We start from the raw sequence: 21,669 nt of genomic DNA, 5'->3' as shown, positions 1-21,669 counted from the left end.
GGATAGATATTTTGAAGACATTATTTAGGAGTGATTCATAAGAGCTAGACGCCAGTTCTTACAATAGACACTTTGAGCCAGTGACTGTGTGTTGAGGCTGTCTCTGAACTTGAGCAATTTGAACTGTAAGGAAGTATCCTCGTGCCAGGATACGGTGTTTTCCTCAAATCTTTGAGTCGTGGCTCTATTACTGTCCGCCTGGCCACCTTTTGCATAACTTGTCTTTCCTTAGAGCAGCTGTTTCTACAAAAGAAGTCATTTGGATGAGATATAGATAACCTTTAGACAACATCAACCCTATAATCTTGAGTTTTAAAATTTCGGGAGGCCACAGTTCTCAGGTCTATAACTATGTTCTTTTGTAACAAACCGGCTAGCCAAATTTTTAAATAGAATGAAGACAAACAAACTCCTGGAAACTCTCAGAAAATATTTCAGGAGCACCTGCACTTTGGAGTTAGGATCTCCTATTGGGAGATCTTTCTCAGAGTGAGGTCTGGAGCATTGGGGTGAAAATGGTTCTTTGTTTTTTTCTGGACACATATTGAGAATCTGTTGACACTTACAGACTCTAGCTCAATAAAATCAGTATAGGGTAGCCCTGGTGGCTCAGCGGTTTAGCGCCGCCTACAGCCCGGGCGTGATCCTGGAGACCCCGGATCGAGTCCCACGTCAGGCTCCCTGCATGGAGCCTGCTTCTCCCCCTGCCTGTGTCTCTGCCTCTCTCTCTCTCTCCTCTCTGTGTAATCTAATGAATAAATAAATAAAATCTTTTAAAAAAAATAAAAAAATAAAATCAGTATAAACAATTATACTCAAAATTTTGGAGTAAATTTACTTCTTTCACTAGAAATTTATTCTTTCCCAGAGAAATTTCCAATGAAATAAGTAAATTGTACCCAACCAATGAAGCAAATCCAGTGAAGTAAGTATTTTGTACATTTTTTTTTTTTTTTAGAGAGACTGAGTATTTTCATGATACTAGATTATAAAACAAGGTTAATAGAAGTTTTCGGAAATAAAAGTGTTGCCACCATGTCAAATAGATTGATTTCCAAAATGTTGAAGTCTGCGTCTTAGAATTGAGGGAATATGATATAATTTTTTTTAAAAAACAGGACCTGTGACTCACTTGTTTGAAAAAAATATTAATGATTATTTCCAAGAAACAAAACCCCAAATGTTAAAACAAGAAACAGAGTAAGTTCTTCCCAACATAATTTTAACAAAAGTCTGTTTTCCCACAAAGAAATATGCATAGTTTCTTAATGTGTATAGTTTATTTTTATTTCATTTTGAGATTCCTGAAAATGCTAATCCCTGGAGGTATGTAGTCGTAATAGCAGAGAAAGTTAGAATTCATATAATTTGCTAGATACTGGAGTATGTTAAGGCAGGCCTATCTAGAATCTTCTAAGGCCCCGAGTTGAAGTCTTGTCAGGAAGTCAAGGACTGTTCCTTTCCCATTCATCTGGGTAGAAGCATACTTGAGAAAGGGTTCTGAGAATTTTGCATGCAGCAAAATTGAGAAGTAGTAGATCCTCTCTACATCAGCATTCATTTATGGCATTCCAAACTTAGTATTTCAATTTCTGACCTCTGCCAGCATGATGGCTGTTCGTCTAAAACGACTGCTTATTCTGCATCTTTAAAAATGAAAAGATTTACTCATTCAACTGACCAGCTGTAATTATCACTAAATGAGCCAAACTCCCTGATTAAATGCCTCTTTGGAATTATTTTGAGGGTTATTCTTTTCTCTTAAAAACTAAAACTTCTCCAGAAAATAGGGTTAGACATATGTCAACATCCTCTGGAAAACTAGGGAAGCTCTGTGTAGTCAAAGGCATACTGATATTTTTCTATTATTGCTTCACATTCCTTTCTAAAAAGATAGTGCTTAAGGCCCAGACTCCTACCATGATAACTTGCATGCTTCTAGAGTAGTTGCTTTTTCCATCAGGTGTGCCCTTGCAGAAAGAACGTAAATCTCATTTCTATCATGACATTTGAATCCAATTTCTTCACCAGAGAAGCAAAACCCAGGGGTGTTGCTGAACATTTTAGGGTGTCAGGGTTTTGGCTTTTTTTTCCCCTCAGTAAAATTATGCTTCATCATTCTTAAAGTCATTTCTAGCCTTAGCAATTTCCCAAAGGGCTCACAAAATAGAAATTCTTCTTTGATGGCATATCCCTGTGCAGTCGTATCAAGTATTTTGGTCAAGAAGAATAATGTAACTACTCCAGGAACTCCTCTAAAACATTGGAAGAACCACCCTCATTCTGGAGTTGGATAACCGCCATTTTTTTTTTCAGTAGAACTACAGCTTCTGTTTCCTCATTTTTCTCCAAAGAGAAAACATTTCCTCATTTTTCTCCACAAATCAACTGAGCCCTTTCCTTAGATACTCAGCTTTATCAAGTCTTCCCCAGTCGCACTGGCTTCTTTTACTTTATGAGAAAATAATTGTTCTTCATTACCTGCTTCAGGAAGGCTTTCGTATTATGGCAAGTCTGGGTATGGATACAATTCCAGATGTTTCAAACGAGCCTTCATTCTTAATAAAAAAAAATCCGTTTCCAGAATACACCTCCCTCCAGAGAATACACTTCAATCTTCTCAACTTCATACTTCCAGTTGGAGGTGTATGCCGTGTGGGTCTTACTGTATCCAGCGTTGACGAGAAAACCAAAGGAAAAGTTAGAGTCATTGTACTTTTCTTTCCTTGGCTAATTTCCAGGTCAGGCTAGTTTTGATACGAGGTGGATTTATCATGAAGCTCAGTGAAGTTAAACTCTGAGTACTGTTCTTGCAAGTCCCTCTCCACAACCCTGTATCTAACAGATTCTGTAAACCTCAGGTCTATAAACAAAAATCTGTCTTTGCCTAATAATGAAAAAAAAAAAAAGATGTTTATAATCCTAATGACCAGGGTACTCTTTAATTTCTATCAGTAATAAATAACTTTAGGTAAGACGGTAGAGTGATGATGATGGCCTACAGTAGTACAAGTACTGAGTCACGTTTCCCCAGTAACTTGACGTAATCAAGAGGTTTGAGTGCCCGGAAAGAAACTATTGTGTGCGCCTGAGGCGTGTGAATGTCGCAGCCCTGCTTCTACTCACTGCTTCGTCTGGTTAAGCAAGTTTAGATTCACTGTGGCTTCTTTGGCCTCCTTAATTATTCATGTGCGTGTTTTCATAAGCAAAACAGAGTCAGTTCCAGGGCCGCTGCAGCCTTTCCAGCGTCTAAGAGCCCAGGCCCCATGGTCACAGCAACCCAGACCTACGTGTCCTCGTTCCGGGGCCTCCTGGCCTCATGACCTCACCTTGCTTATCTCTGAAGTGGGCGTGATTTCAATCTCTCAGTTTTCGAGATGATAAAATGAGACTGTACACCTTGTCTAGCAAAGAATAAGCACTCATTCACTATTCTTACTTACTGGTGATAAACTCTTTAACTGTGAGCAAGGCCTTTTCTAGATATTTCCCAAGAAGCCTACACCAGCCTCTGGCAGCAGCAGTTATAGGTTCTTCCAGGCATGGCTAGTATTCTCTCCTCGGAGAAACAGTTAAGGAAAGAACTTGGAGGGAATCCCTGGGTGGCTCACTGGTTTGGCGCCTGCCTTTGGCCCAGGGTGTGATCCTGAGGTCCCAGGATCGAGTCCTGCATCAGGCTCCCAGCAGTGAGCCTGCTTCTCCCTCTGCCTGTGTCTCTGTCTGTCTGTCTGTCTCTCTCTGTGTCTCTCATGAATGAATAAATAAAATCAAAAAAAGAAAGAAAGAAAGAGAAAGAAAGAAAGAAAGAAAGAGAAAGAAAGAAAGAAAGAGAAAGAAAGAAAGAAAGAAAGAAAGAAAGAAAGAAAGAAAGAAAGAACGAACTTGGAGAATACAGAAAGTTTTAGAGCTGCCTGGAAAGAGGCATAAGGCTTTTTTCCCCTTAATGCTCCAGAGGCAGAATTAGTAAAAATGAATGCAATTTCCAAGGAGGTAGGTTTAGATTCTGTACATGCAATAATTTTCAGTAACGACTCCCCAGTACAGAATTGGCTTGCTTGCAAGCTCGCAAGAACTATTCGTATGAAGGCTTGATAAAACTTCAGGCAGGGGAGACTGGAACACTCTCTTAGTCAGTGCTACTGTGTAAACCTAGTTTTTATCACTTATGTAAAACTTTAACTTCACAGTTGATTAATTTATTCAACTTCTTAGTATATTATTGTAAATTGAGTCTTACCTTGCCAATGAAAGGTCAGTTTTCACATGGCCTTGTGTCTGTTCACAAGGCTTTCAATAATTCTACAGGGGTTGAGTGTACACATCCTCCTTAGCTAATTCCATTTAAAGCAATAGAAACGGATTGAGAAAAATTTGATGAATATGTTGATTCTATTTCAATTTTAATTCCATACTCCTCAAAAGGCTCCTAAATTAAAATGTGAAAACGAGTTAGTAAAACTCTTTGATAATGCAAGCACTGAATGTATTATTATTTTTTCATTATTTTTTAACATGATTGTCAAATTGTCCAAGGCTGCAGTACTGTCTCCATTCTATTTTTAACAACCTATTTGGGTACAAAAGTTACAGTTTCCTTTTTCCTCTCTATGTCATCTAGTAGGTCCCATTTAAAGAGAATGAATGAAATGAATGTTTAAACTATCTTAATGTTATTAATTACTTGGTAAGATGTTTCATAACAGGAAAGTGTTTGGCATGCAATCAATAGCCTGGAATATTAACATCTTCAAGGACATTAGGTTCTCAGTGTTTGTTTAAAGTGATTGCGGAAGAGAGTTAAAATAATATTTTTTTCATAAAACATGCTCCTAGCAAGAAAGGTGATGGGGCATAAGGGAAGACTCTAGTTAAATCTTGGTAGGATTTAGAGTGTGAAATAAGAACAGCATTTCAGGGGAGCATATTGGTAGTGATATTTGCTTCTGTGATGGTCATAAGAAAGTTCTGAAAATCATATTTTATCTATTTGAGACTATATTTGAGGCAGCATGCACCAGGGCACGGTGCATGTGCAGAGTCCTACCACTTGCTGCCTGTGACAAGCAATATCCTCAGACCAGTAACAACAGGGCTTAGTGGGATGAAAAAGCAAGAGGATTTCCATGTCCCTGGGAGTTAAATTAATAGGATTCAAGTTTTATGTACTAAGCTAGGTAAATCAACTTGTGCTATGTTTTCTGCCTCATGAAAATTTTAAAAAGCCATGGTTATTGTGAACCCAAATATTATTCTGAACTTATGGTTATATTTTAAAGCATATATATCGTGATTTATTTGTAATTAAACAAGTGAAGAGATTATAATTAGGCAAAGATACAATGTAATCATCATTTTGGTCAAAACCGGGCAAAGTTTCTATCATGATTTGTTTCATGAGAGAAGGCAGTGCCTGTGGCTGTTGGTGGGTATGTGTGACACTGGCAGCTTGAGGATATAGTAAAGGAAGAAGGAAAAATAGAAAAATAAAGGAAAAATATAAAAGGAGGCCCAGGGAATTAAGGGCTGGAATGGAGTGGAATGGCAAGGAAAACAGTGAAGAAAAGCATATCCAAAAGATAGAATGTACGGCCTACCGCCAATGATGTTAGAAGGTAATGATTCCCACGTCTTTGCATTTGAGAGCAGACACATAAAAAAAGTAAGGGTGACTCTGGAGGGTATGAGTCATCATTATACATTTTATGCTTTGTTTTATATACATAAGGGCATTAAGTAGACAAAACTCACATATTCCAATTGACTTGCCTTTCACCTCTCTTCCTGTAGTTTTCATTTTGCCTGAGCTCTTGCCTATTTCATCACAGGTATGAAATACTGTTTAATATTACCATTATTACCATTACCAATCAACTGTTTAATGTTACCTTTTTTTTTTTTAAAGTAGGTTCCATACTCAGCTGGCTTGAACTCATGACTCTGAGATCAAGACCTGAGCTGAGATCAAGAGTTGGAGGCTTATCAGACTGAGCCACCCAGGTGTCCCAATATTACCAAATTTGGCTAAAAATTTAGTGATTTCTTAAAAAAAAATTATTTGAGAGAAATAGAGAGAAAGAAAGAATACCAAGCAGATTCCCTGCTGAGTGCAGTCTGATGCAGGGCTGCATCCCACAACCCTGAGACCACGACGTGAGCTGAAATCAATAACCAAATGCTCAACCAACTAAGCCACCCGAGTGCCCAGTAACCTTTTTAAGGACACATGAAGCTCATTCAGGTTTTTTTTTTTTTTTCAATTCAGTCAACATTCATTCAAGGCCCATTGTGTGGAAGCAGTTAGATGTGGAAGGAAGAGAAAGGAATGACAGTGGGACCAGAGGGAATGGTGTCTGGCAGATGAGATGGGAAGGCGTGGGTGTGTGGATAAGGTAGCAAGAATGTTCAGTGGTCCTCTCAAAAAGTTTGGAACTGGTTCCATTAGCCATGGGGAGCCAGTGGAAGTTTTTAAGTAAGGAGAGACACCATTAGGGCTGTGCTTGGATTTGATAAAACAGTTGAGCCTTGAACAGCTAGGGGCGGTGGAGGTGGGGTGGTTAGGGGCACTGATCCAGCACTCTCCCTATGCAGTCAGAAATTCATTTATAATTTTGACTTGTCTAAAACTTAACTACTACAGCCTACTGTTGACTGGAAGCCTTACCAATAACATAGTCGATTCACACATATTTTATGTTCTATGTATTATATACCATAATCTTATAATAAAGTAAGCCAGGAAAAATAAAATTAAGAAAAATAATAAGGAAGGGGCACCTGGGTGGCTGTCAGTTAAGCAACCTACTCTTGGTTTCAGCTTAGATCATGATCTCAGGGTGGTGAGAGCAAGTCCCTCTTGGGCTCTGTGCTGAGCATGGAGTCTGATTAAGATGATCTCTCTCCTTCTTCTATGCCTCACCTTCCTACACTCTTGGTTGCTCTCTCTCTCTCTCTCTAAAAAACAAAAACAAAAAACAAACAGACAAAAAAAACTAGAAAAAAATAAAGAAGAGCCAACTATACTTCAATAGAAAAGGCTAAAAAAGATCATAAGAGAAAATGCATTTACCATACTTATTTATTGAAAAGAATCCACTTGTAAGTAGACCTTTGCAGTTCAAACCTGTGTTGTTCAAGCGTCAACTGTAATATGCAAAATAATTAAAAAGAGAAGGCAAAGAAGGAGCTAAAAGGGCTGTTGTAATATTGGAACTAAGACCTAACTAACTATACGGGGCCCAAAGGGACTCAGGCAAACAGACAGAAGGTAGCAGGTAGAGCCAATGGAGGTGGAAATGCAAAGGTTGAACAATTGTGGAGGGAGATGGAGGCAGATAAAATATCTTTTTTTTTTAAGAAATACTTTTTTTTAAAAATTTTTATTTATTTATAATAGTCACAGAGAGAGAGAGAGGCAGAGACATAGGCAGAGGGAGAAGCAGGCTCCATGCACTGGGAGCCCGATGTGGGATTCGATCCCGGGTCTCCAGGATCGCGCCCTGGGCCAAAGGCAGGCGCTAAACCGCTGTGCCACCCAGGGATCCCTAAGAAAGACTTTTTAAAAAGATTTTGAGAGAAAGTGCATGTGCAAGAGCAGGGGGGAGGGGTAAAGGGAGAGGGAGAAGCAGGCTCCCTGCTGAGCAGGGAGCCCAGTGCAAGAAGGAGATGCCAGGCTTGATGGATCCCAGGGCCCCGGGATCATGACCTGAGCGAAAGGCAGATGCTTAACCTGCTGAGCCCCCCAGGCACCCTAGGAAGACTTCTGTGACAGTTCACTGTAGACAGGGAAGAGAAAACTTAAAAAATTTTAAAAATATTTTAAGAGTACGTAAGGACAGATAAAGTACTTATTTCTCGTGATTATTTTAAATAACTAATAAAGTGTAAACAGAATGTTTATGGAATGATGAAGGTGAGAACTTGCTTATGAGGAATTTTGGGATCATTGAGGTCAACCGCAGCAACAAAAACTCACTTCAGTTCAGACTCCTTAGGTATATAGAAGAGAGTAAAAATCTCTTGATGGGGGAGAAAGAACAGAAAGATCTCTTCTATTTGAGCTTGTTTCCTAATCTATAAGATAAAGAACAGCATGCTGGTTAAAAAGAAGGGATTTTAGTCTAGAATTCTGTTCAAATGCAGCTTCTGGCATAGAACAAATGTGTTTTCTTAGCCAAGACAATGAAACCTGATTTCTCAGCTTTACTTAGGTGATAGTGATGCCTATCTTGTAGTGTGTGTGTGTGTGTGTGTGTAAGAGAGAAAGTATTTGAAATGAATTGAAGGGATAATACATGTGAAACACTTGTCACAGAGGGCCTGGCATATAGTAGGTGCTCAACAAATGGTAAGCACCTCTTGTGTTCCCAGCAGTAACAGAGTAGTGGTAGATGCTTCTAGTACTGAAGGGTGTTGTGACAAAAGCAAGAGGTTAAATTTGGCATTGGCTTTTATGTGAAAGAAGATGACATTGTAGGATGCACAATCATTTTATGGAGACATTTTAAGGCAAACACAGAGGTAAAGCCTTTCTTGTTACCTGTATTACACGCTTTTGCTCCACGTTCATTGGTTCTTGCTTTGGTTAACTTTAACGCTGAGCCTGCAGGGGTTAAGAAATGCCCTTACTCATGTTACATGAAGTAGCAGAAATTATCAGATGGAAACAGGAACTGGAAAGGGGAAAAAAAAAAAAACCTCTGTAGTAACTCATTGTTTTCTGACTCAGACGGCTGGTACTTGTCCTTGCATCCATGAGGAGAGTCCACAACCTGGCAGTTTAATCAGAATCGTTCAGGGCTGGGGGTAATCCTCTCCCCTCCCGCCTTCCCGCGGTAGAGCCCCCGGGCTGTGTCCCGGGGTTGGAACAATGCTGAGCCCCGCCCTCCCCACTGGAGGCCCCGCCCCCCAGCGAGGCCCCGCCCCTCCTGTGCTTCCGCGGCCGCAACCCCGCCGTCCGCGTAGGAGGCCCCGGCCCTGCAGCGAGGCCCCGCCCCTCCTATGCCTACGCGTAGGAGGCCCCGCCCCCCAGCGAGGCCCCGCCCCTCCTGTGCTTCCGCGGTTGCAGCCCCGCCATCGGCGTAGGAGGCTCCGCCGTCCGCGTAGGAGGCCCCGCCGCGAGGCCCCGCCCCTTTTCTGCCTCCGCGGCCGCGAGGCCCCGCCCCCGCCGCGAGGCCCCGCCCCTCATCTGCCTCCGCGGCCGCAGCCCCGCCCCCGCCTCGAGGCCCCGCCCCCCGCGCCTCCGCGGCCGGGGGAGGAGGAGCCGGCCGCTGCCCGGGAGCGGAGCGCCGGGGCAGCTTCATTCCCTTCTCCGCCGCGGGCTCGCAGAAGTTATGCCCCTTCTGTCGCCATGAGCTGGCTGTCCAGTTCCCAGGGAGTGGTCCTAACGGCCTACCACCCCAGCGGCAAGGACCAGGCCGTGGGGGGGCCGGGCGGCAAGGGGCGGGAGGAGGCCACGTCCAGGTAAGCCCTGGCCCCGCAGCCCGAGCGCAAAGCCAAGCCTCCGACCTGCTGCGGGAGGAGCGGGGGCGGGGGAGCCGGTGCGGGGCACGCGGAGGGCACCGCGGCGGCCGGGGCTGCTCTGTCCCGGGTGGCGACCGCTGCAGGTGGCCGGGGGCCGCGGGGCTCGGGCTTGGCAGGTGCGTGTGCAGGTGCGTGTGCAGGTGCGTGTGCGAGGCCGGAAGGTCGGCTGGCTGTAGGGGAGACGCTCCCTTGGGGCCGGGCCGGCCGGCGGGGGACGTGCCCTTGGCCTCGCGGGGAGCCGGCTTCGGGGCAGCAAGCCCAGGACCCCGGCGGTGGACGCGCTCGCACGGCCCCGCGCCACGGGTTCAAGCTCGCAGTCAGGCCGGAGCGCGGGGCGTTTGGCGCTCAGCCCCCTTGCAGGCGGACGGGGCACGTGTGCTGCGGGCCGCTCAGGCTGCAGGTCGGCCTGTTTCTGCGTGTACTGCTTGTTTTTTTTTTTTTTTTTCTCCTTTTTCACTTCTTAATGACCTTTTTTACTAAGCTGAACCTTCTTGCCTCCGGTGTTAGATATACATTGCAAATGTTGGCTTAGAAGCCTGCAAAAAGCCAGTGCTTGCCCTGAGACTCTGCATGACCTAAATTAGTTATCAGTAAGCATATTTCCTCCTTGATGTTTAATGGGATAATAAAACCTCCTTTGTTCTTATATGACTTATGCTTATGCCTAAAGCTGACATAATGCCTTCTTTCATTGGTTTTTAAGATCCTCCACCGTGGGGGAGGGGAATTTAAAAATAAAAAAAGAAAATCAGAGGAAGGGCTATAGCTCTCTGTGAGACTCTCAGGCTGACCAGAACTCTTCCGTAGCCACCGCTGTATGTAGTCCCTTGGATGAATTCATTTCCAGAGATAAAAGGGGAATTGCTACTTGTGCTTTAGACGTGTTGCTCTTTTAAGTATTTTCTGTGCGGAATCATGAAGCGTTTTTTGTTTTTCTTTTTTTTTCTGTAGCTCACTAATGCGTTAGTGACGTTTGAGCAGTCAGCAGCCTGTTACACCAGCCTCACATCATTCCCCATCGTGGAGTCCACATCAGAGTCAAAATTGCCAGAATTGTGCAAACCCAGTCCGTTCTTTACGCGACTTTCCTCTGGAGGGGCCTGGGGATCTGAGCTGAAAATTGGATCTTGCTTGTGAGCGTGGAGAGAACGTTAGGGACATAGAATCCAAACCTCTCCTTCTCCCCTTGAGTCCTCAAACCCTAGAAATTATTAGGGCGCTGCAAGGCCTGTGGTGATAGGCCTGTGCCAGGCGGCTGCATATTCAGTTCTGGACGCTTGATCCCTGTATTTGCAGATTTGCAGCCTGTTGCTGGTGGCCTGCACCTGAGTGGGTTGAGAGCACAAAAGAGGACAGATCACCCCCAGTCTATGCTAGAGTAGAATCAAGAGGTGCTGAGGCAGCAGGGTGGCAGCTGACCATGCGGCTGGTGCTCTCCCTGTGGCCACAGCACCAGGTCTGTTCCTGCCTGCTTTCCCTGCTGGCTGCCATGTTGCTTGTTCACCACTGGCCCCGAATTCCTACCACTGATTTAGAGTGCTAGGGACTTTTTTTTTTTTTCTTTTGTAGGCTCCATGGCCAATGTAAGGCTCGAACTCATGACCCTGACATCCAGAGTTGCTTGCTCTACTGACTGAGCTAGCCAGGCACCCTGGAGCAGTCCTTTGTATTGGCTGGAGAAGATGGGAATCCTGGTTTTGAGGGCTGGTCGAAAAGGCAGGAAACAGGGAGAAGGAACAATCCCTAATGGTTTTTTGTTTTTTGTTTTTTTTTTTAAATTTTACTTATTTATTCAGGAGAGACACACAGAGAGAGGCAGAGACACAGGCAGAGGGGGAAGCAAGCTCCCTGCAGGGAGCCCGATGTGGGGCTGGATCCCAGGTCTCCAGGATCACACCTTGGGCTGAAGGCAGGCACTAAACCACTGAGCCACCCCAGGGATCCCCCCCTAATGGCTTTTTCACTTAGTGTTATTTTGGGAGGGACCCTCTTTTGCCTGGAAGGGTTGAGATACTACTACAAGGGGCTTAGGAGGGGGTTGGATGGAGGGAGGAGGGATTCGAGGGTGGAATGGGGTCTGGAGGGACCCCCTCAAATGGGGGAACTGAGTGCACGGGGGCCTTCACTCTGCTGGATTGGTTGCCTGGTGCTTTAAGCACAGGGAAGCTGCTCTGAGGTGCAAGGTTGACGGCTATTTTAAAAAGCTCTTCAAATGCAAACCAAACCAAAACAAACAAAGCTCAAAAAGAGGCAGAGTTAGACTGTTCTCTCCCACCCATTGAGCAGTTGGTGGAGGGAACACAGAAGTCTAACCTTGCTTATTTCAAGATTATGTCTTTTCCAAATAATGTGCACTTTGAACTCTTTAGTCAAATGTTTGGTTCAATAAGATGAACTCCTACATGTCGTTTGAAAAGCATAAAGGGCTATGTATAGGATTTAGGATATTTATGGATCCTGCTTGATTTTAGCTTTGCCCGAGTCCTCTTTTGCTTTTATTTTGGTCTTTGGAGAAGCTGGGGTAGTAGGGAATTAATATTTTCGCAAGTAATCTGTTGGTCTAGAATTCCTTCCATTCCATTCCATTATCCCTCTTTATCAGGACATTCACTGGATGACTGATTAAGGAATTCCTCCTCCTCCTCCTCCTTCTCCTCCTCCTCCTTCTCCTCCTTCTCCTTCTCCTCCTTCTCCTCCTCCTTCTCCTCCTCCTTCTCCTCCTCCTTCTCCTCCCTCCTCCTCCTCCTCCTGGTTAGAGCCTCTCAAATATTTAGAGTCCTGTTTTCATTTTTTTCGTCCTATTTCTTCCTTAAAACATTAAGATTTGAAGAAATATGCTAACATTAGTTGTTCTGACTTACCCACAATCAGATATTTCCAAAGGAAACCACTTTTTATGACTAGCTATATTTATGAGTATTTACTTGTTAATTTTCACGCAGGCTTCTTATTTGCTTTTTAGCAAAGCAGCTTTTCAAAGAATACTGCAGTTTGTCCATTTTTACTCTTTGACTTTTTACGAAAAACTTATTTTTGCTTCATATCCGTTTTTGTCAATATTTGATAAATATGTATGTTTATCACGGTGACATAGGCTCTGAAATTCTCTGTTCAGGGGCCGAGCTGCCTGGCTCCACATCCCAGCTCTCCCGCTCATGAGCAGTGTGACCCTGGAGGGTTTGTTTCACCCCCTGCTTGACTTGGAGCTTGATCCTACTCGCTTCACTGGGGGGATTAAGTGGGCTGTCCCCTGTGAATCCCACCGAGCAGTGTCTGCTTTGTAGCTGCTGCTACTCACTGTAACATGAGGTCAATCACTTACTGAGCTTTGCAGCATAGGAAGTGTTCTTTCTCATTTTAGAAGCATTTTCATAAATATCACTTCGTCATGTGTTAAAACATGGGTGCGATTTGTGGGCTTAACTCAAATTGGTGTAACTGAAAATTAACCATAATGTAAAAGTTCAGGCCTTTGACATTTGAAAAGACCTTGGAGTTGTCCTTTTGACCCACAGCAACATTTAGAATTTGAACCAGCGGCAGCTGCTTTTAGAGAACCTGCCTTGGGGCACCCAGGGGCCCTGAGGAGGTCTGTAAGCCCTGCCTTTTATGGCAAGATGGGATGTGGGTGGATCTTCCTCGCAGCTGGACTCCTTGCTGTCCCAAATGTCCCTCTTCCTCCTTTAAGAACTACTTACTGCCAGCTGTGCCAAATGCAAGGGGGTAGCCATCTTCATAAGCTTTGTTTAATTCTAGACTTTTTCAAATCCTGCCCATTTTTCTTGGTTCTATACAATCCCGTCGTAAGCATAACCATTTGGTCACTCAGTCGTTCCTTGTATTTTCACTAAGCTCTTGATGTGTGTCTGGCAGTTGTCCAGGAGCTGGGGTTGTAATGGGGGAAAAACCAGACAAACTGCATATGGGGGCAGTGGTTGGGGGCTGGGTCACAGAGTAGAAAGTGGAGGCCTGAGCAGGTGAGCTTGGCAGGTCTCTCGGGACAAGTGTTAGGGGAAGAGCTGTCAAGGCAGAGCTGGGTAGGGAGCATGGAAGCCCTCAGTTTAGAGTAAGCCCTAGAGCCAGCACCCTGGGGAGCCAGGGGCCCTGCTTGGTGGGGGTGGTTGCGAGTAAGTGGCTCTGAGGACGAGAAAACTAGACGGGATGGGTAGATAGATCGGATGGTTTTGTAGCCCACTCGAGGAATTTAAATTTTTTTAGAGATTTTATTTATTGATTCATTAGAGATCCAGAGAGAGAGGCAGAGACACAGGCAGAGGGAGAAGCAGGCTCCACGCAGGGAGCCCGGCATGGGACTGTATCCCGGGACCCAGGGGTCACGCCCTAACCCCAAGGCAGATGCTCAACCACTGAGCCCCCTGGGGCCCTTTGACAAATTTAATTTTTGCACGAAGTGAGATGGGAAGCCAGTGGCTGGGGAGGATCTTGAACGCTGGAGGAACAAGGAGTGTCTCCGGCTGTTGTGTAGGTTGTAGACTGTAGTCCTTGCAAGGGTAGGGTGATGGTGGCTTTGACGCTTTGGCCAGAGTTTCAGTTGTTTGTGCGGGTGGTGGGTGCTGAAGTATTCTGAATACTGGATTTCCTGATGGTTTTAGCGTTTGAGCCAATGGGAATAAAGATTGTTGCAAGGTTTGGCCTATGCAGCTCCATTTTATTTCGCTGGGGAAGGCTTCCAGAGTGAAAGGAGGATGGGCTGGCTAAGATCTGAAGCTGAATTTTGTACCAACCACTCAGAAATGTCTTTTTCAAAGAAACGTCGAGGGAAGGACGTGGTTATCTTTCTTGATGAGTTCAGAGTTTTTGCGTGAATACACAGCTTTAAAAAAAAAAAACTACATACTATATTGTGAATAGAATTTTTTCCCTCTGAATTTGTGTATTATGTGAAATTGTGTATTTTTTGGTGAAGAAAAGGATGGTCAAGTGTTTTTATAGTGTAGTTATGTAGTAAAGTGAAGTAACATTTCTTTATACTTTTCCCAACCCTTGCTTTTAAGGCATTCCAAATGCATTTTTAACCTGACCATATGGATTACTGCTTCTAGATCAATCTAGTTCTCCATTTCATGGTGTAAGAGCACTTGCTGAAAACTTCTTTACTGTGTACTTTAGAAGCCTTATCCATAATTTTCTCTTGAATCATTGGAAGACGCACCCATTATTCCAACTGGGCGGGTCTCACCTTTTTTTTAGAGTTATGTGATATTTGTCTTTTAACTGCCCTCATCTGTGAAGTTTGTGATTTCTGTGGGTTGTTTATTTTATTTATTTTTTAAAGATTTTATTTATTTATTCATGAGAGATACCCATGGAGAGAGGCAGAGACACAGGCAGAGGGAGAAGCAGGCTCCTTGCAGGGAGCCCGATGTTGCTAGACTCGAACCCAGGACCCCAGGATCATGCCCTGGGCTGAAGGCAGATGCTAAACCGCTGGGCCACCCGGGCACCCCCTCTGTGGCTGTTTAAAGTTCTCTTCATGGGACTTATACTAGGTTTATGCCTTTCTAATATGAGGATTTATAAATCTCAAGAACTCCACCAACCACTTGCAAAACAAGAACAGCAACAACAACAAAAAAACAAAACAAAAACCCAAAACCCTGCCAAAAACCTTTGATTTTCCGTGGTCCATCTATTTCACTGTCACCAGCACCATCTACCTTATGTTCTTGGGGCGCCCGGGGGGACTCAGTTAAGCGTCCAACTGTGTTTCAGCTCAGGTCATGATCTCAGGATCCGGGGATTGAGCCCCTCCGAGGCTCTCGGCACGGAGTCTGCGTGTCCCTCTCCCTCTGCTCCCCCCTCACTCCTTCTCTCTCTCTCTCTCTCTCTCCCCCCCAAATAAATCTTAAAAAAGAAATAAGAGCTCATGTTCTCTTTATGTGTTAAGTCCCGGTCGCTGTCATGCTTTAGAAGTGTCGCCCCAAAGTGAACTCACAAACAGGAAGCCTCTGTTGCACTTGGTGGCCACCTGCGTGCGTGCCAGGCTTCGGTGGCTTTTCTCGGTTGGGCCCCCAAGGAGCTCTGGCCCTGTGTTCGAGAGGTGAGGCTGCACGTGCCCTCGGGGGGTGCCCTGTGCCCCAGGGCGTGAGCTCGTGCCATCTCACTTGGTCCCTGCCCTGCTGTCCCCCTCCCGCCTCTGCCCAGGGGTCCCGAGAGGCCCTTCCTCCGGGCGCCCTGGTGGGGCAGGGGTCACCAGCACCCTGGTCTCAGCGCCGGGCCGGTGGGACGGCAGGCAGCCCCCAGCAGTCCGGGGCTGCCCGTGGAGGTCTCGTGGGCACTGAGAGTACTGAGGTCTGCGGCCTTGCTCCTCCTGCCCGAGGGCGTGGGTCGCAGGGAGCGTGGGCTGCCACGGTGGGGCGGGGGCTGCCTGGGGACCTGCCAGCCGGCCAGTGGGCCCGCTTGCCACACGTGGACAGGATCCGTAGGGCCCGCTGTGGCCGGAGCATCTGAAGGCCCCTCCAGGGACATTGGCGGACAGCGGGGCGCGGCCCCTCCTCTTCCCTCCGGGTGGCCAGCGTGACCCCGGCTGTGACCCCGGTGTCCCGTGGCTTCGTGGGCGCCTCCCGGTGCGGACCCAGCCTTGTGGGATGAACAGGCCGTGGGCCTGCGTGGACCCTGGAGCCTCCGAGCCGCTCCCTCCTTAGGTGGCCTGGCTCGGGCCACTAAGCGCGTTACTATGAATCCCCCGAGGGATACTCCCCTCCCCCCCATCTCCCCCATTAGAAGGGGCGCACGGGACTTTGTGGATTACTTTGCATTTTGCTTCTTTTACTGTGTAGTAGAGTGTGAGTTCCTTAGGGTTGGAGACCCTGGCAGGGGTTTTTTGTTGTTGTTGTTTTGTCCCTGTACACCTGGGCGTGTGCAGAGTGCCTCAGGCGGGTAATAACAGTTTTACTGAATGAGGGTGAGCGAATAAAGTCTAATGATGACACACGCAGACTTTGGAGCTACGGGGTCTGGGCACAATCCCCGCTCTAGTTTAATAGCTGAGAGACCTTGGGCAAGTTGCTAAATGTCTTAGGGCCTCAAGTTTTTTTTCTTTCGGCAAATAGGAAGAAACAATAGCTAACTCAAGAGTTGTTAGGAGGATTGAATGAGTTAATATATGTGAGATACTTAGAAGAGTGCTTTTAATTGTGTAAAAAAAAAAAAAAAAACACAACAGTTTTTCTATGATGATGTAGGGCAGTCAGAGGCGATGATTACCTATTGGTAAATTAATTGGGAAATACTCTTAACATTTTGGACAATGATTTGTGAATGACTCAGGGAAAATGTTTGCTTTCTTTCTTTCTTTCTTTTTTTTTTAAGATTTTACTTATTTATTCATGAGAGACACACACAGAGAGAGAGAGAGAGAGAGAGAGAGAGGCAGAGACACAGGTAGGGGGAGAAGCAGGCTCCATGCAGGGAGCCCGACGTGGGGCTCAATCCCTGGACCCCAGGGTCATGGTCTGAGCCTAAGGCAGATGCTCAACCACTGAGCCACCCAGGCACCCCAGAATATTTGCTTTGAGAGGCATTATAACTTCTTGATTTTAAAAATAATTGTGAAAAATAAAATAAAATGAATAAGTTATAAAAATAGCTCAGATTATATTTATTTTGATAACTGCTAAGACTACAAAAGTATCTTTTTTTTTTTTTTTTTTACAAAAAGCATCTTAAGGGTCTAAAGGTATTGAACCCTTTTGAGGCTCAGGTGACTGTTTTGAGTGTTTGTTTTTTTTTAGTTTGGGCAGATGTACATTTCCAAATCATTTGTTATTCTTAATGTATGAAATCGTCTGACACGGAACAAGGAAGAATTATTGGTTCATGTTCCTCAGCAAATTGAACTCCCATTATTTGCATGCTTGCAGGTAAATGTACTGCCGTGTTACTATTAACTAAAGCAAAGTATTTGACTGAAGAATACTTTTTACTTTGTTTCCCCTTAAAATGTATGTATGTGCTTTATGAACAACTGTTGATTCCGTAACTAAGAAATGGTGGGGCACCAAGTGGCCCGGTTGGTTAAGCACCTGACTCTTGGTTTTGGCTCCGGTCATGATCTCAGGGCGGTGAGATCCAGCCCCGCGTGGGATTCCACACTGAGCGCGGAGTCTGCTTGAGTTTCTGTCTCCACCTCCCTCTGTCCCTCTATACCCTATGTGCGTGCTCTCTATCTGAACTAATAAACCTTAAAAAAAAGAAAAAGAAAAGGAAAGAAGTCCTTTTCCATGGAGCAGATCTCTCGAGGGTGTGATATTATCCATGGCACAGATCTGGGAATGTGATCTCCCCCCAATCCCCCCACCCCAGCCCCGTGCCCCATCGCTGCTTCCATTTAGCACGCACATTCACATTTGAAAGCCGTACTGCTGATTTTTTCTCTTCATCTGTATGGCACATAATGCCTTTACTTTAAATGCCTCCTGGGCCCTGGGGCCTAGGCCAGAAACTCCTTCCCCATCCTCTAGGCAGGTCTCCACTCTCTCCAGTTGCCAAGAGCTCTGCAGCTCCTGCTTACAAAAGGCTCAGAAGAGCAGGCCGGTTTGCCTCCACCTCTAAGAGCCTGGGGCCTTTTTGGTGGAAGTAGAAGTAGTGGAGGAAGAAAGGAGGTGGTGAGCTGGCGGGAGGGGAGGGTGGCTGCCTGAAGCTGTTCTCCATGGGGAAGACCGTAGCCTAGATGATGTTTAAATTTCGCAGGGCTGCAGGTCCTCTAGTTGCACCACGTGATGCTTCAGGAGACTACTCTTCGCCAGCCTCACAACTCAAGCGCTGCTTATGTGTCGCCCCGTTGCCATGGGGGAGCGTGCTCTGAGCTCTCCGCAGCAGGTTCCTGGATGCGTGTTTCAAACCCAATGAAATCTTCAACCAAGTTGGAGGTTACTGTTCGGTGTTTCCCTGTGGCCTCTCAGGACTGTCCTGCCTTGAGAAGTGAAGGCCGCTACCTTTGCGGGTCTCTCTTTCTGCCTGTAGTTTCCCCTCCCCGGAGTGCAGGCTGCACAGCCCCCCAGCAGGTCTTCCCCCCACTAGGGATGTGCACGAGTTCACGTCCCTCATTTATTTTGAGGAGTGAGGAAGGTGGAAACTGAACCATGCTCCTGTGATGGTGGTTGAATCACATGAGAAGAAAATGTGATTAAGGGGAAATGGTTCAGCATCATGCGGCTATGAAACCGGAACTGTCTGGAGGGATATTGGATCCCCATTAACCAGTATGTTTTGTTTGGGGTGGTTTGGCTGTAGAGATCTGGATGGTTTCTGAACGCTACTCTCTATCAGATTGCATCCTCATTTTGAGGAAGATCATAGGAATGATATTGGTAGGCAGCATAAAATGGAAATCTTACCTAGAAAGATTCGGGTAACTTAGAAAGCCATTAGGATATGCTAATATGGAATACCTATCTGAAATTTAAAATTTTTTTTTATTTTTATTTATTTATTTATGATAGTCACAGAGAGAGAGAGAGAGAGAGAGAGAGGCAGAGACATAGTCAGAGGGAGAAGCAGGCTCCATGCACCGGGAGCCCGATGTGGGATTCGATCCCGGGTCTCCAGGATCGCGTCCTGGGCCAAAGGCAGGCGCCAAACCGCTGCGCCACCCAGGGATCCCTGAAATTTAAAATTACCTAAAAATTTTTAATATGTATTTTAACTAAACCTGGAAGTCTTTTTTTGGGTGTAAATGATAAGCCTTGAATAGAATAGGTGTAAGAATTCCTGCTCTGAGGGAACTTAAAATGTAATTTAAGTGGATTCTGAAATAATTTTTTTTTTCAGTATCCTATTTAGACAGTCCTGGCACAAGGTATAAAACTTTAAAATAATGTATTGTTGAATAATTGAAATTTGGTTTGAGTAAGAAAAGGTAAGTTGGCATCTGAAAGTTGAAAGGAACTTTGGCTATTTATAGGTGGTCTAGAAACATGTAACTCGATCAACTTATTTTATAATTAATGTTTTTACTAGAGTTACTGAGTGTGTGTCTGTTATTTCCCTCTGATCCAAATAATACAGCCAAACGTGCAGTCTGTCATCTGATAGAAGTTGTTTGGGTCAATGTAGAAGTAAATTTATATGGTGTTTAATTTTCTGAAACCAATCACTGTTAGTTTTTTAAATTTATTATTGAAAAGGGATATATATATATGTATATTTTCATATTTGCAGACTAAAAATCTTTTGAATCCTAGCATTTTGGGTCATTCTGTATTATTATAGTATAATCGCACATATCATTGCACTGGATGTATTTAGGTAATTCTGTAAATGTCAATCCTTTACTCTGGATTATTTATTTATTTGCTCTGCACTTTTTAGATTAAGGTTTGTATACTTAAGAATCAGTAGAGGGGGGGACCTGGGTGGCTGAGCGGGTTAAATGTCCGGCTCTTGATTTTGGCCCAGGTCATGATCTCAGGGTTGTAGGATTGAACCCCTAGTCAGGCTCTGTGCTCAGCTTGGAGTCCGCTTATCCCTCTCTCCCTGCCCAATCAATCCATCCATCAATCAATCAAATCTTATCTTTAAAAAAAAAAAAAAAAACCAATAGAGGGATGGCAGGCTATATAACAACTGAAGGAAGTAGATGCCTGGAAAGCGCAGGCCTCAGAAAAATGGGGGTTTTGGTAGAAAATTTAACCAGAATTAAAAAAATTCTGAGCCCCCCCCCCCCCCCCCAATCCTGCCTACAGGTTGGCTCTGACTCCGGCACCATTGGTTTGTGACCTCTGTCTTAAAGATCCAAGTGGTTGCTTCAGTTGCCTGGTACTCTGTAGTAGACCACCCCAAAATTTAGTGGCTTAAAATAGTAGTTTTCTATCATGATTCTAGAGCACCAGAATCCAGTTCTTTCTTGGGGTCTGTCAAGCAGGATGGGCTGAGGGTGGGGTCACCAGCGGCTTCTTCACATACAGATCTGGCACCTGGGCCGCTGGGTCATCTCTTTTCGGGCAGCGTCTCCACGTGAGTAGCATGGGCTTCCTCTCCTGGTGTGGCAGTAGCAGGGCGGTGGGACTTCCTACGCCCTGGCTGGCTCACCCAGAGTGAGCATGGCAAGAAGTGAAGGTGCAACCTGCCAGGCTTCTTGGGGTTTAGTCTCAGAAACTACCCAGTGCCACGTGGCCTCATTCTATTGACCAGTTAATCCCAGGCCAGCGCAGTTTCAAGAGCATGGAAGAGCAAGCTTCCCCTCTTAGACGGAGAATGGCTTGCGCCCAGGGAGCCATGACCATGCCGGTACCATTCCCTGCCTCTTCGGCTATAGAAATCTCTGTTCCCTGGAGTTTGGCTTTAAAATTCTCCACTAGTATATATACATCCTGTGTGTATTTATCCGCCTGCCTTGCTTTGTTGGGTAAGCTTACTTTAGAGAATTTTTTATATTCGTAGACTGTGAATGCCTTAAGTAGGGACTTAATTTTTTTTTTTTTTGTGGGGACAATTTTTCTTCATATTAGTACTAGATGGATTCCGTGCCCTGTGTATGATAGGACTTGACGGCTATCGATATTTTGGAAGGGTTAGATTTTATTGTGTGCAGGACAGTTTATTATATAGCCTTTCCTTTCCTTCCATCAAAAAAAGAAAGAAAAGACTTGATTCTCGAAAATGATCTTCCAAAAAAGATTTGAATTTGATTTTAGACACAAGTGAGTTTGAATTTGAGAAGTAGAGTGCTGGGAAATGAGCTACTCCTCGCGGAAGACACACACCCGCCCTCCTGTGGCGCCAAAGTTGCCAAAGGCCTGTGTTTGTTTACACCCAGTGCTATTTTCCTCCAAGGGGCTGTTGGGCACAGACGTAGGGTTTTGGAGTCCATAATATTTTTGAGATCACATAGTATATGGAAATCATCCCAGAGGCCACATAGAAATTAATTGCTAGCGTTAGAGCCACTGGTTTTTCCTACTCCCAGCACGTTAGTTCCATTTAGCCGTCCAGCAGCTCCCGTCGCTGAGCCTTAACGTGACCGAAACAGCATCACTGCAGGATTTCCTTCCCTCTTTAGACACTTTTGCTTTACTGATGTATTACTAACCCCCCTTGGCCTCTTGCCACACTTTCTTCAAAGCAAGGCGGAAGGTAAAGTGGCTAGGACACCCTCTGAACTCAGGGGGTGGAGTGCGTTTCTCTCAA

The 21,669-nt window shown here is 45.0% G+C and overlaps 1 protein-coding gene and 1 long non-coding RNA gene across 5 annotated transcripts in view; one reads left to right on the top strand and one right to left on the bottom strand.

Annotated features, from left to right (window-relative positions):
• Positions 1-1,278: 1,278 nt before the first annotated feature.
• On the bottom strand, positions 1,279-8,844 carry LOC144286866 (uncharacterized). Of its 2 annotated transcripts, none has more exons than XR_013354791.1 (3): positions 8,537-8,844; positions 4,238-4,426; positions 1,279-2,665 (listed from the first exon to the last, which is right to left on the bottom strand). It is a non-coding gene; the product is annotated as an uncharacterized LOC144286866 (long non-coding RNA). The 2 variants fall into 2 exon arrangements; XR_013354843.1 differs by having other exon boundaries at positions 1,279-1,646.
• Positions 8,845-9,240: 396 nt separating this feature from the next.
• The window catches only part of ARHGAP18 (Rho GTPase activating protein 18), a 119,022-nt gene continuing 106,593 nt past the window's right edge, over positions 9,241-21,669 (top strand). For 2 of the 3 annotated variants that reach the window (XR_013382795.1, XM_077902714.1), the window contains exon 1: positions 9,241-9,459. Coding sequence is in view for 1 of the 3 variants with exons in the window: in XM_077902714.1 (XP_077758840.1) it covers positions 9,347-9,459 (113 nt within the window). In the remaining 2 variants the exon portion in view is untranslated. The remainder of the gene's footprint in view (positions 9,460-21,669) is intronic. The other variant, XM_077902726.1, reaches the window with a different exon arrangement.

Source organism: Canis aureus, chromosome 1, assembly GCF_053574225.1.
Source record: "Canis aureus isolate CA01 chromosome 1, VMU_Caureus_v.1.0, whole genome shotgun sequence".
NCBI lineage: Eukaryota > Metazoa > Chordata > Mammalia > Carnivora > Canidae > Canis > Canis aureus.
This window is presented reverse-complemented; position numbering and strand designations above follow the sequence as displayed.